The 14,460-nt window shown below is 41.2% G+C and overlaps 1 protein-coding gene across 2 annotated transcripts; it reads right to left on the bottom strand.

Moving 5' to 3' along the window:
* Positions 1–30: 30 nt before the first annotated feature.
* DNAJA4 (DnaJ heat shock protein family (Hsp40) member A4) lies at positions 31–13,847 on the bottom strand. Of its 2 annotated transcripts, XM_073303547.1 has the most exons (8): positions 13,733–13,847; positions 13,309–13,446; positions 7,777–7,957; positions 6,732–6,836; positions 5,776–6,003; positions 5,371–5,601; positions 4,573–4,673; positions 31–4,487 (listed from the first exon to the last, which is right to left on the bottom strand). In XM_073303547.1, the coding sequence occupies exons 2-8, from the start codon at positions 13,438–13,440 to the stop codon at positions 4,272–4,274; spliced, it is 1,194 nt and encodes a 397-aa protein (XP_073159648.1). In that variant the 5' UTR covers positions 13,441–13,446; positions 13,733–13,847; the 3' UTR covers positions 31–4,271. The 2 variants fall into 2 exon arrangements, with proteins under 2 accessions (XP_073159648.1, XP_073159649.1); XM_073303548.1 differs by having other exon boundaries at positions 13,309–13,847.
* Between the last annotated feature and the right edge of the window lie 613 nt (positions 13,848–14,460).

Raw genomic sequence — 14,460 nt, forward strand, 5'->3', positions numbered from 1 at the left:
ATTGACACAATAGAAAAATCAAAATATACATAAGGTTTATATGTATCTTTATCACTTTACATTTGGCATGAAAGAACTCTACATTTTAAAATAGAAGTTACTATTGTAGTTGCATATAACTAAACTACTGCTTTCTCTTAAGCAGTCTCAGGTACATATTTCCAAATACATACTGTTCCAAGGTGAAGTAACTGCTTACTTAAGCTACCTCCATATTTTTCTCTCCAGAACTATATAAATAGATTTGAATCTGAAATTGTTGACTGGCTCTGGCTGAGACTTAATTTAAGAAACATTACTGGCTCTTAAACCATGTATATGTGTCAGATATGGCAGCCAGCATGCTGGTTGCTAAACAGTTGTCCTGGTGATGTGGGACAGGGTCATTTAAGTTGAACATATTCTAGCACCTGTGCTCAAGGCACATGGTTCACTAGTCATGATGTATCAACTTTAAATTAAAAACAACCACCCCAAACTTAAATTTATATTCTCTTTTTACTGGAAGTGTATTAGCTGTAAAAGTTATAACCCATTTCCTAGTCCTGTCTCCTGACTGTGAACTGATTCTTGAGGGGGGGTGGAATTCAATGTGACACATGGAAAAACATTTCCTCAGTGTTCCAGTTAAAATTCAACTTTTTTTTTTTTTTAAACCCATAAAACCAAACTGTAGAGGAGAAGTTTCCTTTCATGTCAGTGCTTAGATGACCTGTTTCTGGGAGCTCTTGTAATACAGTCTCATTGTAGGGCATATAGTAGGTAAGCTATTGATGCAGAACCTCTGGATTGTTTCAGCTTCAAATTTCCCTCCTGCAGTAGGTTTTACTAGAGTTTTTTTTTCAATTCTATCTCAATGCAGAACAGTTATATACAAAGTAAACCATTAATTTCTTGCATTCTAAGGTTGATGCTACCATTTGCTACTTCTATAAAATACAGGCTTAATTTCACATTTTCCTCTATCATATGTCCTCCAGACAAGAAGTATGTATGGTCATATCCTCTGTGTTAACTACCAGTTTGAGGAAATAATAAACATTTAAAGGTGAGATACTCTAACAGTTCCCAGCACTATGTAAGACACATTTTAAGGGTCCCTGTTTCCCATTAAGTTTTTATCGACACTAATGCTGTGAGTGGCAAAATCTTAATAAAATAACTTCCATAATTTGTGTTCTACAAATGTTACTCTTCCTCCCCACTCCATGTAAAAACCCTCTTCCTAGCTCTAGTGCAGGATTAGGTATAGGTTTTTAAGTTTAACATCTATTCTGCATAGTCTAATAAGTAGCAGCCTATGCCTGTACCGTGAACTGCAAGCAGGCTATCCCAAATGTGTAAGACAGCTACCTAATTATAAAATGGGCCAAAAGTAAAAGTTATACTATGCTTCATGTAGTGGTAGACAGGTATTTACAAGCGAAGTATGACACTCTGTGGTCAGTGGTAATGTTCAAAGGGGACTTTTTTTCCTCTTCCTAATGCAGGGGTGGGCAAACATTTTGGCTAGAGGGCCGCATCTGGGAATAGAAATTGTATGGTGGCCATGATCACAAAATTGGGGTTGTGGTGCAGGAGGGGGTATGGGCTCTGGCATGGGGCCAGAAATGAGTTCAGAGTGCAGGAGGGGCCTCTGGCGTGGGACAGGAGGCTTTGGGCTGGGATTGTGGGGTTCAGAGGGTGGGAGGGGGATCAGGGCAGGGGTTGGGGGCATGGGGAGAGGCTCAGGTGTGCCGCCTCTAGGCAGCACTTACCTCAAGCAGCTCCCGGAAGCAGGTCCCTTCTCTGGCTCCAACATGGAAGCATGGCCGAGTGACTCGACATACTGCCCTATCCACAGGCACGGCCTCTGCAGCTCCCATTGGAGCGTCAGAGGGATCCATTGGAGCATGTAGGAGCTGAAGCGGGGCCATGCTGTGGCTTCTAGGAGCCACATAGAGTGGCCCCCGACCCTGCTGCTCAGCTGGAGTGCTGGAGCCAGGCAAGCATGAGACCCTGCTCCCCAGCTGGAGCTTATGGGCTGGCTTAAAACGGCTGGTGGGCCAGAGCTAGCCTATGGGCTATAGTTTGCCCACCCCATCCCACTGCAAGCAAGAGCTGAAGGTTCAAGTCTTTATTCTGCAGGTTGAAGTCATATGTAAGATCAGCTCTTTTCTTGTCTGAAGCTAGGAATTCCTTTAGTGGAAAAAGCAGGTAAATAGAACTGATATAGGGGGTTATGTTACAGAAACTAAATCAAATTGTGTACAAGGGTGTTGCCTTTTATACCATGTGGGCATATGGCCATATGTTTTTATGTGAACAGCAGCTATATGCTGATCCCTAGTGCCATCTCAGATCTTGCTGATTCTCTATACAAATACCCTTGGATAGAGATGTATACTGCTATAAACACAATAAGTCCTATCAGCTGCATAAATAAAAACAGCTAGCTACTTTGAACTTAAGCATGACTGGTGTCATTCTGTGTTTGTAAAATTATGTATGAGGCCCTGCACATTGCTGTTACAGTTACTACAGCACATCAATGAGAATTTGAAAAGCTCAGCTACAGGAAGCACCCATTTTTCCATTCAGCAGTAGTACATAAATCCTACACTGATTTAGACAGTGGAGCTATCTCATGTGACTAAACTGCTAATACAGACCATCTCGACTACTTCTAGAAATATAATTGACAAGTGCTGATAGCCCCTGTGCATTTCATCTGAATACAGGCTGGAGATTTTAGAACCAATGGATTCTGAATAGGGACTTGTTTGATATAATCCCCCTTCAGAAAACTTATGACTTTACTGTAGGCTGCTGTAATCTGAAACAGTCCTAGCTTTGAGAGAGTAAATGAGCTAAGAAAGGACCTAAAACATAGGATAGGGAAACCTCTGCTACCTGAAGCTGGAACAGTAACACTAATGTTTTACAGGATTATTATTTTAACTTGGTGCTGGAATAAAATCTAAAGAGATCACTGTCAGACAAGCCCCTGTAGTTACTCTACAGCCTAAAGTACAAATAGAACAGATCTTAAGGTGGAAGAGTACATTTGACAGTATGGGGAGAGGAAAAAAATATAGGTCCTATTAAAAATACAGGACATAAGTTCCCTTGGCCTGCTAGTGTAAGTGGCAGGTAAACCTAACTTCTCCACTCCTTCTAAAGGTACTGTGAATTACAGAGAGGAATGGGGGAAGTCTCAGGGCCTCTATGCACTGTTTGAGGCAGGGTCATGTACTTGGTTTGTGGAAAAGAAAAAGCTGAGTTCTGGCTATAATGGCCCCTCTAGGTACTTATTCTGGTGGAAGTGCTCTTTTTCCAGTTTAGCTTATCATTTTGGCAAGTGTTTCAGCTAAACTGACATTACTTACCCGATTAAGTGTATTCATCACAAGGAATTATAGTTGTAAAAAGCTTTTCCTAGTAGACTAACTTATAGACATACCATGCCTTATCCTATTTGAGTTTTTGCTACTTAGCCATACTTATGCTAGGTGGTAAGACAGGCAAACAAAGCTGGTGCTCAAGTAAATGATTAATGAAAAGCTTGTTTTGTGTAGCAGTATGTTTGCCTAGAATCCATTATACTTCTGGACATTGTTGAGGAGGTAAAAACATAGTATTACTATACTAAACAGTCTAAAGGCTTGTTTAAACTAAACCTTAAAGCCCTAGCCTGAACTGCCTAGCAACAGAGGAATAAACTTTGAAAAGTTAACATGGAGACACTAAAGCAAGTTCGTTCTGAGATTGGCTACTGGACATAACACAGCCTCAGCTCAACATTTAGTTCTGGGCTGGCATACAGAACAAAGATTTATAGACTTATAACAGGCTTAATGATGAAAGGAGCATAAGACTCTACTTTTCAGACAGACTTCTGCTTGGTCCTAAGATGTTTTTATTGTAGGAAACAAGCTAACTTTACCATATGAAAAATATTTACATAAGACACACTAAGCTGGTATTGCAAGAGTCTTACATAAAATAGTAAAAATCTGCTTCCTGAGCGGTACTTCACTAAAGCTGTGGACCTTTATAGCAACTAAAAGATATGCACAGTCCATTTTCTCAGCTGCATAACTAGGAAATGTTAAGTTACATATAAAGACTATGAATACTTAAATATGAATTGGTTACAAACATATGGGCAACACAGCAACTCAATTTGCTGAAGACAAAAAAAAAAAAAAAAAGAGGTAGTGGCTATTGAAGCCATGCAGTTTTCATTGTGAAAATTAACATTCCAGATGACTCATCCATTCAATTTCATTTTAAGACGTCTGGCATTGCACTCCTGTTCTGGGACCTTCTTCATCTTCTTCATATACTTCTCTACTATTACGGCAAGTTTGCTCTCTTGGATCAAACTCTGTAAGTTCAACCTGATCCATGTCCTCTGTAATCATTACTTCTTCTCGTGGAGGAAGCAAAGCTTCCAATATAGGCAGTTTCTCCATGGGAAGCCACTGATGCTCTGGAAACATGACCTACAAATAAAAAATGTTTTCCCTGTAAGTAATTCCTTGCCTTACATTTCCATTAAACATGAAGGTGAATAAGCAGTGAACTTACCATAAACTGTATAATTAAATAGCCTTTGTCCAGTGGAGACTTGTAGATAGGCATCCCTTCATTAAGGATACATTTTAGAGCACCATGCTTTATCACTTCACCTGCCCACAAAGAGGGATCTGGAATCAGTATACATTTTGGTATCTTTACATTTGGGTTTACAGCCATAAAAGCAAAGCTTTGTAACAGGAAACATTCCTGGGTTTATGATTTTCTCTTCACCATTGCTGCGAAAGCCCATACAAACACAAGGGGATGCTGACTGTACACAAAGTGTAATGAGAAAAAAATGAAGTCTGTTCTCCAGTCTTAAAAGTAACCCTTAAAGAACAGTAGGTGAAAATCCAAGGGGGGGTAGAGGTGTGTGTGTGTGTGGGGGGGGTTAGTTGGTTTCTCTTTAAGGGATTTTCTTGCAGAAAGTGTTTCAGCTGTATATGGACTCAGTAGCTTCCTGGTTCTTCACTCCAATTTTTAACTTCATAGATGTTTGACTCCCATTTTAGTTTTAGCAAAATTATAAAGCAATCAAAACCAGGATCTTATACTGGAAAGTGTCAAGCAACCTCATCTACAGGCAGTGCTATCCACTCCACCTGTAATAAAGGAAGCCAACAAGTTGGAGTTGGAAATAGAACGGGAGCAGGAACTCTGACAGAACTAACTCAATCAGATCAGGGTTGACTAATTTCTAAAATCCCATTCCTGTAACAAATTCAGTGGAACCTTAAACAGTGAAGTTTGACTTTTGCCAACTAACAAGCAATTTCTAAAAGAACAAGTAAAATTCTGAAAGCCTACCTGGTCTAGAAGTTATAAAAAGGACTCTATTATCCAGTGTTTCAATAGTCCTTTTGAAGCCACATAAAGACTCAGAGAGGTGAATTTTCATTTTCATAATTAAATCATGTCCTCGTCTCTGAAAGACACTATGATCCTTCTGATCCAGCACAATTATAACATCACCAGGTTCCAGGTCAGGTTCCTGATCACCTTCTCCATGAAATACCAACTTTTGCCCATCTTTCATACCTATAAAGGGTAATTTAAATTAATAGGTTTACTCTATACCGGTTTTGTTAGATACCAATACTGTAACATGTTTTAAGATCTCATTTTAACAAAACTAAATTTCTGGGACAAATCTTTACACTTCAAAGATTTACACTAAATTTGAGATTGAGCTACTATTTTAAGTATTCTTACCTTTATCAATGTGAACTTCTATGATCTTTTTCTCTCTGACAACTTTACATCCATTGCAATTGTCACATCTGTCCTTTGGGTTTATTCGTTCACCTTGGCCTTTGCATTCTGAGCACATAGTTTGAATTTGCTGTACCATACCAGGTCCAATCTGCTGAACAAGAACCTGCATTCCTCTTCCTTTGCACATGGGGCATTTTTCAATTGCTCCTTTCTTTCCACCATATCCTTGAGGTAGAAAGAAAATCTGAGGTCGACACCTTAGGGAAAGCTATTCCTTCATACCATTCTGCAATAAGACTGCTTGAACCCTAGTTCTTAGCATTAAGAGGGAAGTACACTTAGGATGTACTGCATGTGAAATCAGACACATTTGGTACATTCCCAGTTGCACACACTTGATTTCACCCTCCCTTCACATTTTAGCAATTTTCAGTGAATGATCAGCATATTTATCATGTCTTGGAAATGTAGCCATTTGGCATTCCAGCAGCATTCTAAAACAAAGCTGTCTGCTAGAATTTTACATAATTGTCTAGCGTCTTAACACTTGAAGATTTATGCTAGTCAACAAGGTCAGACAATTACGTAAGCATATGATGTTTAATGGACATATAAAAGAAGATTTTAAGAACATACATGGTTGGTTGTTTAATGTTGTAGAGAAGCGACCATCTTAACATCCTGTATTTGAATTTTATTATTGCTCCTTCGGGAACTAAAATCTAGGTTCTATTCACTAATATATGATAAGGCTACTGTTTTACTTGAAAGGAATGGCCTTATTTGTTGATAAGTACAGTGTAAAAAAGGTTTTCAGACCCTTTCATTGATGGCTAGGTGCCATGATAATGATGGGCTCTACAGAGATTCGTGTAGCCACTCAGTGCTTCTTTCCCTTTGTCTGTACCTTAAAAAGCTGAATTTTATATGATCCACATTACTGAAGTTCATACCTTTACACTTCTCACAGATTACATTCTTTTGTAGTGCCAACTTCCTTGTAACTCCATTATATAAGTCTTCAAGAGAGACACTCAATTGATGCACAACATTCTTGCCTTCAAGGAAAAGAGTTTAGAAAAATTAAAGGCCAATACAAACATTATTAATGGCAATTTCTTATTATAGGGTCTCTAAACAGACTACTTGTTAGTATATGTTTAGGCTAACTGAGGAATCTCAGTTTGTTACAAATTTTAAAAAGCCAAATTCAATCCTGGTGTAAGCAAATGCAACTCCTGACAGCTTCCATGGAGTTGCATCCACTTACATGAGAACTTAATTTGGCCATAAATTAGGCAGCCATTATTAACCTCATTTTGTAGATTAACTGAGACAGCAAGACATTATTGGGGCATTGTAAACATGCGATCATGTCAATTTAGAAGCACTTTAATGCTAGAGCTGCCTTCATATTCCCTCACCAGTTTGTGGCATAATTTTAAAAAGTTTCTCTCCCCTATTACTAAACCCATAAAAATGGGGGATAGGCAGACAGTAAAACGACCTATACAGAAAGTGCCATCAAAAGCACAGCAAGAATTCTTAGTTTTTAAATTTTGTTCCCCCTATCCCCTCCAATCTTTTGTTTGTAGTGTTAGATGTTACATGTAACGCTTTGAAGTGTTATTTTCAAGTTGATAGTACCCTTTTAAGCAATCTGTCCAAGGTGTATCAGCAAGTCAGTTGCAGACCTAGAAATAGGTCCTGACTCCCAGTCCTCTGTTCTGGCCACTAAATCGTCTCTCCTCTAGATTATCCATGACCCATTTAACATAATCTAGCCATGTCACTGATTTTTTTTTTTTAGTATCAGCTACATGATATAAAATTATTTCTATAATCAACAGATCAGCTCATACTATACATGACCTATGCCGTTGCTATTAACAATATCCAAACTAGATGCATTTTAATAAAAATAGCAATACTGCAGCACAGGTGTCTTACGCACTGGTTCATAGTAAGTTTCTAGAACTTCTCTTTAGAGCTATGTACCTCTTCTCTCTCTATTCATTCGGCCTCCACCACCAAAGAACATGTCAAAGATGTCCATGGGTGAAGAGAAGTTGCTGCCACCCAAGCCTCCTTCTTTAATAGCCTGCTCCCCACCCTGGTCATAGATGTCCCTTTTCTTTGGGTCCGACAGAACTTCATAAGCCTGGGATATGAGCTTAAACTAAAAAAGAGAAAGAGAAAAGCTCTGAGCAACTATGACCAAGAGCAAGAATAACCTAGAAGTGAATCTCAAGAAAATTTGAACTGCAACAAGATTTTTCTGCAGTACTTGTAATCCTTTTGCGGCAGAAAGCACTGTCAACAGAAAGTTAGTTAAAATGTACAGATACCACCTGTGTTTTTGCAGTGTTTTCCCCAACACATATTAAGTGATTTCTATGCTGCACTAAGAGATGGTAAATACAAGTTACAACAAAGTCACATCAAGCCTTCTCAACTGTCTGCCACCAACAGCTATACATTCTGTTTGGGTGTTGTTTGCTTCCATTAGTTTTATTACAGAACACTGAAGTGCCATTGATAACTACTTCACTCACCACTGCAAGGATAGCAATGAAGGATTTTATATCCAGTTAAACCTGCAGGATTTAACTGTAATATTTTGGTCAAATTAGGTTTAACAAGCCTTTTATGACAAAAGGAAGAGGTACTTCACTGACATTAAGTGGTCAGAAAGTCAGTTTTATGTCTTGTCTAGAAGTGGACATATCCCTTGGTTTCAAGGGAAATTTTATTATATGAATCCAGATTTATAGTTCTCCTATTACTATGCAACAGGCTGAAGACAAAATGATGAACAACTGAACTTTTTTCTAGTGACCTGACTCATATGTCAGTTCTTTTGACTATTATTTTTATGATCTGTGTTCCTCATGATCTGCTGCTGTATATTGTTAGGGGGCTTATTCCTTCATCCGCTTACTTCCCTGGTCCTTCTCACATGAAGAGAGAGCAACAATACCCAAAGTCCAAAGGTGCAAACAATTCAATATTTATTGGGGTGAACTTCCAGCAAGCATGATTCCAGTTTCCTTCCTTAGTGCCCCCTTCCCAGCTCTGACACCACAGAGCCTTACACCTGTGTCCCTGTTCCCATTCCTGCCCTTAGCCAAACATGATTCCAATTTCCCCACCCCCATTCCCTGTTCCCATTTCCCCTTTTAGCAAAACATGAGTCCAATTCCCCCCCCCACTTCCTGATTGACTGCAGACTATATAGTAAAACTTGAGTTCTGCTTAGCTATACCTTAACCAATCATTTTCCTGAAATTTAACTAACCAATCCTAACATATTGTAACATGATTATGTAACCAATTATATCCCACCACCTTACACCCAGCAAAATTAATTATACAGCAGACAGAAACAATCACAGAACCAGACAGAGATTATACAGACAAACAATAGCAAAGTGGGAACTATAATGACAAAACAATACAGAAGTGAGCATTTCACATCCCAGCTATTGATAAGTGTGTTCTTGCCAGACAGGATGCTATCAAACTAAGTTTCCTTTTACATTTTCTAGGCACTTCCCTTTCTCTGGAGATGAGAGGCACTATCAGGACAGGACTGTATTCCTAACAGCCCAATAGCACCTTATTTCAATGTGACTAGTTTGGAATGTGAGGTGGTGACCGGTTGCTTCCCAGCTTATGGCTGCTTCTGTTGCTTAGCCAAAGGCCTTAGCCTAAGAACAGGGCCTCAGACTGTCACAGTAAGAGATCGACCTTACACTGGCAGATAGTGATTTTGATTCTTTCTTTTATACCTCTAACCAGCCAAGTGATAAGAATACACCTAAATTCTTAGAGTATAGGCCTTTACAGACAGGCCTGACTATCTATATCCTAACACGTCACCTGCAGTTCTTTTCCCCTGACCAAGACTCCACTGTAAGGCAGTTAGAGTTCCTAAGTAAAGAGGCTAATCTTGCATTCTTTTTGACACAAGGTTATTTTCTTAGAGAAAAGACTGTCTACACTGTTTCTGAAAGGGTTTTTAATACCTATGGAGCCAGAGGTCTTAGATTACAACGGTACGTGCATTAATAAAATGGCAAAATTCCAAAAATGGAAGACACAGCAGACCACATTACAGTAATTACATGCTAGACCCTGCTACTTCAATTTTTGTTCTGCACACTGCTCTTTAAGACTAGAGATACTGATTTCACTTATGCCCTTTGTTAAAGCAATTTCCAGAAGCTTCACTAAATTCATAAACCTACCACTCAGAGTACAGCTAGTTTTCTGAGCATGTAACTACACTGCTCTTGTCATCTCATCAAATGATGTTTGAGAAAGGCGCTTTCCTTCTGACCATCCACAAAAAAAATTCTTCTGTAGTTAATTCCACATAGAGAGCTGACATGGCTCCCTCTGGACAATTAAGTCACACATCTCCATTGTCTTTTTTTGCTGTTGCCATCACAAGCACAGCTCCAACAATTGTAACAGTAGTGTAGTACAGCAATACTGGTAGCAGTGCTTTACTTATCATGCCATTTAGCACTGCATGACAGTGATTAAAGTGCTCATAGCCGTCATTTGAGTCTTGTTTACAGCAGAACTAACACTGATGAACTGAATTTCTTAGCAACAGGATAGCACCAAAAAGTCCCATAAATCAGAAGAGACTGTAGGAACAAAAATGGTGTCAATCTACTTCTTCCACAAGCTTGTGACAGCTGAGCTAGCAATCCTCCCTCCCCCTTAAAGTTTATGAAAGCATATGAGATTATATGCTCCAAAGACATGAGCAAAAAAGTTAAGTCTCAAAAGGGTCTGGAAAATGCATTATGCTTAATTGGAAATACTCTTTACCGCAATAAGAATACTACATTCATTCGTTCAATATAGAACAGATATAACAGAAGAGAACCAGAACTAAATAATCCTTTACTCTGCATTTGTCAGGGTGGATAAAAATCAATGATTCAATTAAAAAAAATCAGATTTTTTAACTTAAATCTGATTTTTTTGATAAAATTCTTTTTGAGGAAAAAACCTATCTAAAGATAGTTCTAATTAAGATACATTATAGCTCAAAAATATTTCATCATGGACTAGGATTATAAATACTAATTCTATAGTATGAGAGAATATATTCATGTAATGTTTAAGAAAAGTTTTGTAAATGAGTTCCAATAGTTTATGGATTAGGGACCCAATTTTACAGAGTTCCAGGGGCTTCTGTATAGATTATTTAGGTTAATCTTTCTATCTACCCAATGGGACTCAGTGCTCAGTGTAGAAGATACTATCAGAGATGCTTAGTTTTGCAGTTCTCAAAATGTGGATTGGTATCTCCAGAGATAACATGCTTGTTAACAGCAAATATGTTTTAAAATAAGTAAATAATAGATAACAGTGAGAAATAACAGACCTCAACCCCATTGTCCCTCTGAAAATTTGTGTACAGAGATTCAATCCCTAACCTCTCTCTAAAAGTGCAAAGTTTCAAAAAGTTCAATGACTAGAAGATTGCTGGGAGCGGAATAGATCTGGACAAGGAGAAGTCTGGAGATAAATGTGAGAATGGAGGGACAGGCAGTAGAAACAAAAGTGAAACTGTTTGAGCAGCATATTCCAGAAGTCTTGAGGTCTTTCTGAGTGTAGCCTTCATTGATTTGAGATCTACCCTACCATTCTCTCACTAGAAAGGAAAACCTGTAATGGCAGCAGGCTGTAAAAGAGACCCAGTTTGGGAATAAGAACCATTCAAGAAATATATGTTTTCTGATGATGTTTTAAAGAAAGTCACACCAGTGAACTGGTGGAAGTCACTTAAGCACTTGGATTCAGAGACTGTTGAAGTGATAATCTCACTTTTAACAGCAGTAGCTTCTTCTGCCGGTAGAAAGAATATTTTCTTCCTTTGGACTAATTCATTCCAAATTGAGAAATAGTTTGGGACCTGAAAAAGAAGGAAAGCTTGTTCTCCTTTTCCAGATTATGAACAAACAGGAAAATGAAGATGAAGGAGTTAGCTGCAGAAGACAATATTTTAAGTTTCTCCTGTTGACCTGGCTGACATATTCTATTTAATTTTTGGGGTTTTTTTAGAATTTCATTTAACTATTTTAGTTAACAGTTTTAACAAAAACAAACCTGATTTTTAAAAACTTGAATATTTAACTAAATTCAAAAATTCATATGCTTGTTTTGTTAAAATATTATGTTTGCTGTTGAAGAAAAAAATCCAGAATACATAACATTATTGTTTTAGTTAAATAAAACAACTTAAATGTCTGTCTGGTGATGTTCTCCTCCTAATACAGCATGGCAAGAAAATCCTCCAAATGTTAATGTAATTAACCTGTTGAATTGGAATGGAGATAGCTATGTATGAAGTCACTGGGAGGTGAACTACTTCAATTAGCTTTGGTAAATGAAATAATCAAACAACCATTCATTTTTTGATATAGTTGTAAAACTAATCTGAAAAGTTTTCAAAAGAAATCACTTTAAAAATGTATAATGTGTACTTTCTAAAAATGAAACCTGCATCTACCTCCAAGTTGTGAAGAATATGTATTAAGGTTGTAACAACCAACAAGAATGCACATTTATGTAGAAATCCATGATTAAATCGAGTCTTCCTGACCAGTGATTTAAATCAATTCCATTTAAACCAAATCTACCCTGGCACTTGTAGAAAGCATCTGCTATTTAGGAGACCAATGGTCACTCATCTGCACATGACTAAATATAACTAACTTGCTTTTCATGGACCAATCAACAATCCTGATACCCAAGTGCTCCTAATTGCTCTTCTTTTGATACCATAGACATCAAGATACTGGGCAGTTGAGCCCCGTTTAAAATGTAAGTGGCATTATTCATGGAACTCAAGGCAAAGTCCTAGACACAGCCAAGTAAGTGGTCCTGTGGAAAGATCTTAGTGTAGAAATGCAGAACCAGGTTAAAAAGCTAGTTTTCATGTGAGCCACAACCGTTTTGCTCATCCTAGAAGCTTGCCGAAAGCAGCACTTGTTATATGTCGAAACTGAAGCATGGTTTTCAAACGAGCTTTTAATTACGACTGGCTTTTCTGAACACAGCGTCGGAGGCCGTCCTCATGCGGCAAAGCCTCACCAGCTGGAACACCAGCAGCCAAGCAAGTCCCTTTGCAGCCGGCTGGCGATCGGAAGGCGCTAACGTGAGCGGTCCGGCCCCGGCCCGGCCGGCTGCTAGGGCAGAAGGGACAGCACCCGCCAACACCAAGGCTCTGGCGCGCCAGGGGAAAGCAACCCCGCGCCGCACGGCAGGTGCTTTTTACACACCGCCCCCTCCCCCCGGGCTAAGCAGCGTCTCTCTTGCCGGGCCCTAGCATGATCAGGGAGACTTTACACCCCGCCTCCGGCTCTGCGAGACCCGGGGAGCCCCTGGGCAGGGGGGCCGAAGGGTTCATGGCTGCGGCAGGCCCCACCCCCCACAGGCGGTTGAACCGTAGTGCCGCCAGCCCGCGCGGTGCCCGCCGAGAGCCGGGCGCGCTCCATCACGTACCCGCTCGCCCTCGCTGGGGTTCTTGTCGGGGTGATACTTCAGCGCCAGCTTGCGGTAGGCGCGCTTGATCTCGTCCGAGGAGGCGCTGGGCTTCACCTGCAGGATGTCGTAGTATCCCGTTTCCTTCACCATGGCGCCCTGGGCGGGAGAGCGACACCAGCGTTAGGGGGCTGCGGGCCGGGGACCAGCGCTCCGTGACACGGCGCTGCCTCGCCCGGCCAGCGACCAGCCCCCACCCCGACCGGGGGCCCGCACGGCGCTGCCCGGCCCCGGCTGGGGACTGCCGGGCAGCTGGTGCCTAGGGCATAGGACGCCGGCCGGGAGGCGATCGGCTCCCTCAGGTCAGGCACCGGCTGATCCTTCCAGCCCCCAGCAGACATAGGGGCATCCCTGACCCGGCGCCGCTGGGACCGGCCGCTCTTACCGCTATGGCACTCACGAGCCCCCGCACGCAACTGATTTAGTACTAGTTCGTAGCGCAGCGCCCGGCCAGCTCCGCAGCTTTTATAGCGGCAGCGCCGAACCTTCTGGAATGACGCCACCCTATGTCACAGTTCTGGAACGGTCTAGAATGCCTGCGTGTGACGTCACCGCCCAGCCCTTGTAGGAGGAGGAGCCGGGGCGGGACGCGCTTTGCAGCAGCCGCCTGCTGTTACTAGGCAACCGCTGCTGCTACCGGCGCTCACGGTACTGAAAGGGGCTTAGCTGTGCCCCCCCTCCCCCCATACACCGCACATTCAACGCCCTTCCCCGGAGAAACACTGTACACGGCCACTTCCGCTCCTCCCAGCCCAGACTGACCACGCCAGACACTCCGGTACTCAAAAAGAAAAGGAGGACTTGTGGCACCTTAGAGACTAACCAATTTATTTGAGCATGAGCTTTCGTGAGCTACAGCTCACTTACACACAGTCCCAGCACACCCTTCTGCTTGCTTGCCCACCACACCCCGAGAAACCCGCAGCAAAGCCACTTCCAGTGTTTTCCTCCCCACAAGACAGCACAGGCCTCCCCTCCACCTGAGACTTCCCCACCCACCTCCTCCTTCCACCTGCCCCAGGCTGCCTTCCCCTCCCAGATAATATGCTCCTGTCACACCCCCCACACACCGTCATGCCCTGCTGCTCTACACACACACACTAGGGGGACCAG

This window comes from Lepidochelys kempii, chromosome 10 (genome assembly GCF_965140265.1).
Source record: "Lepidochelys kempii isolate rLepKem1 chromosome 10, rLepKem1.hap2, whole genome shotgun sequence".
Taxonomy (NCBI): domain Eukaryota; kingdom Metazoa; phylum Chordata; order Testudines; family Cheloniidae; genus Lepidochelys; species Lepidochelys kempii.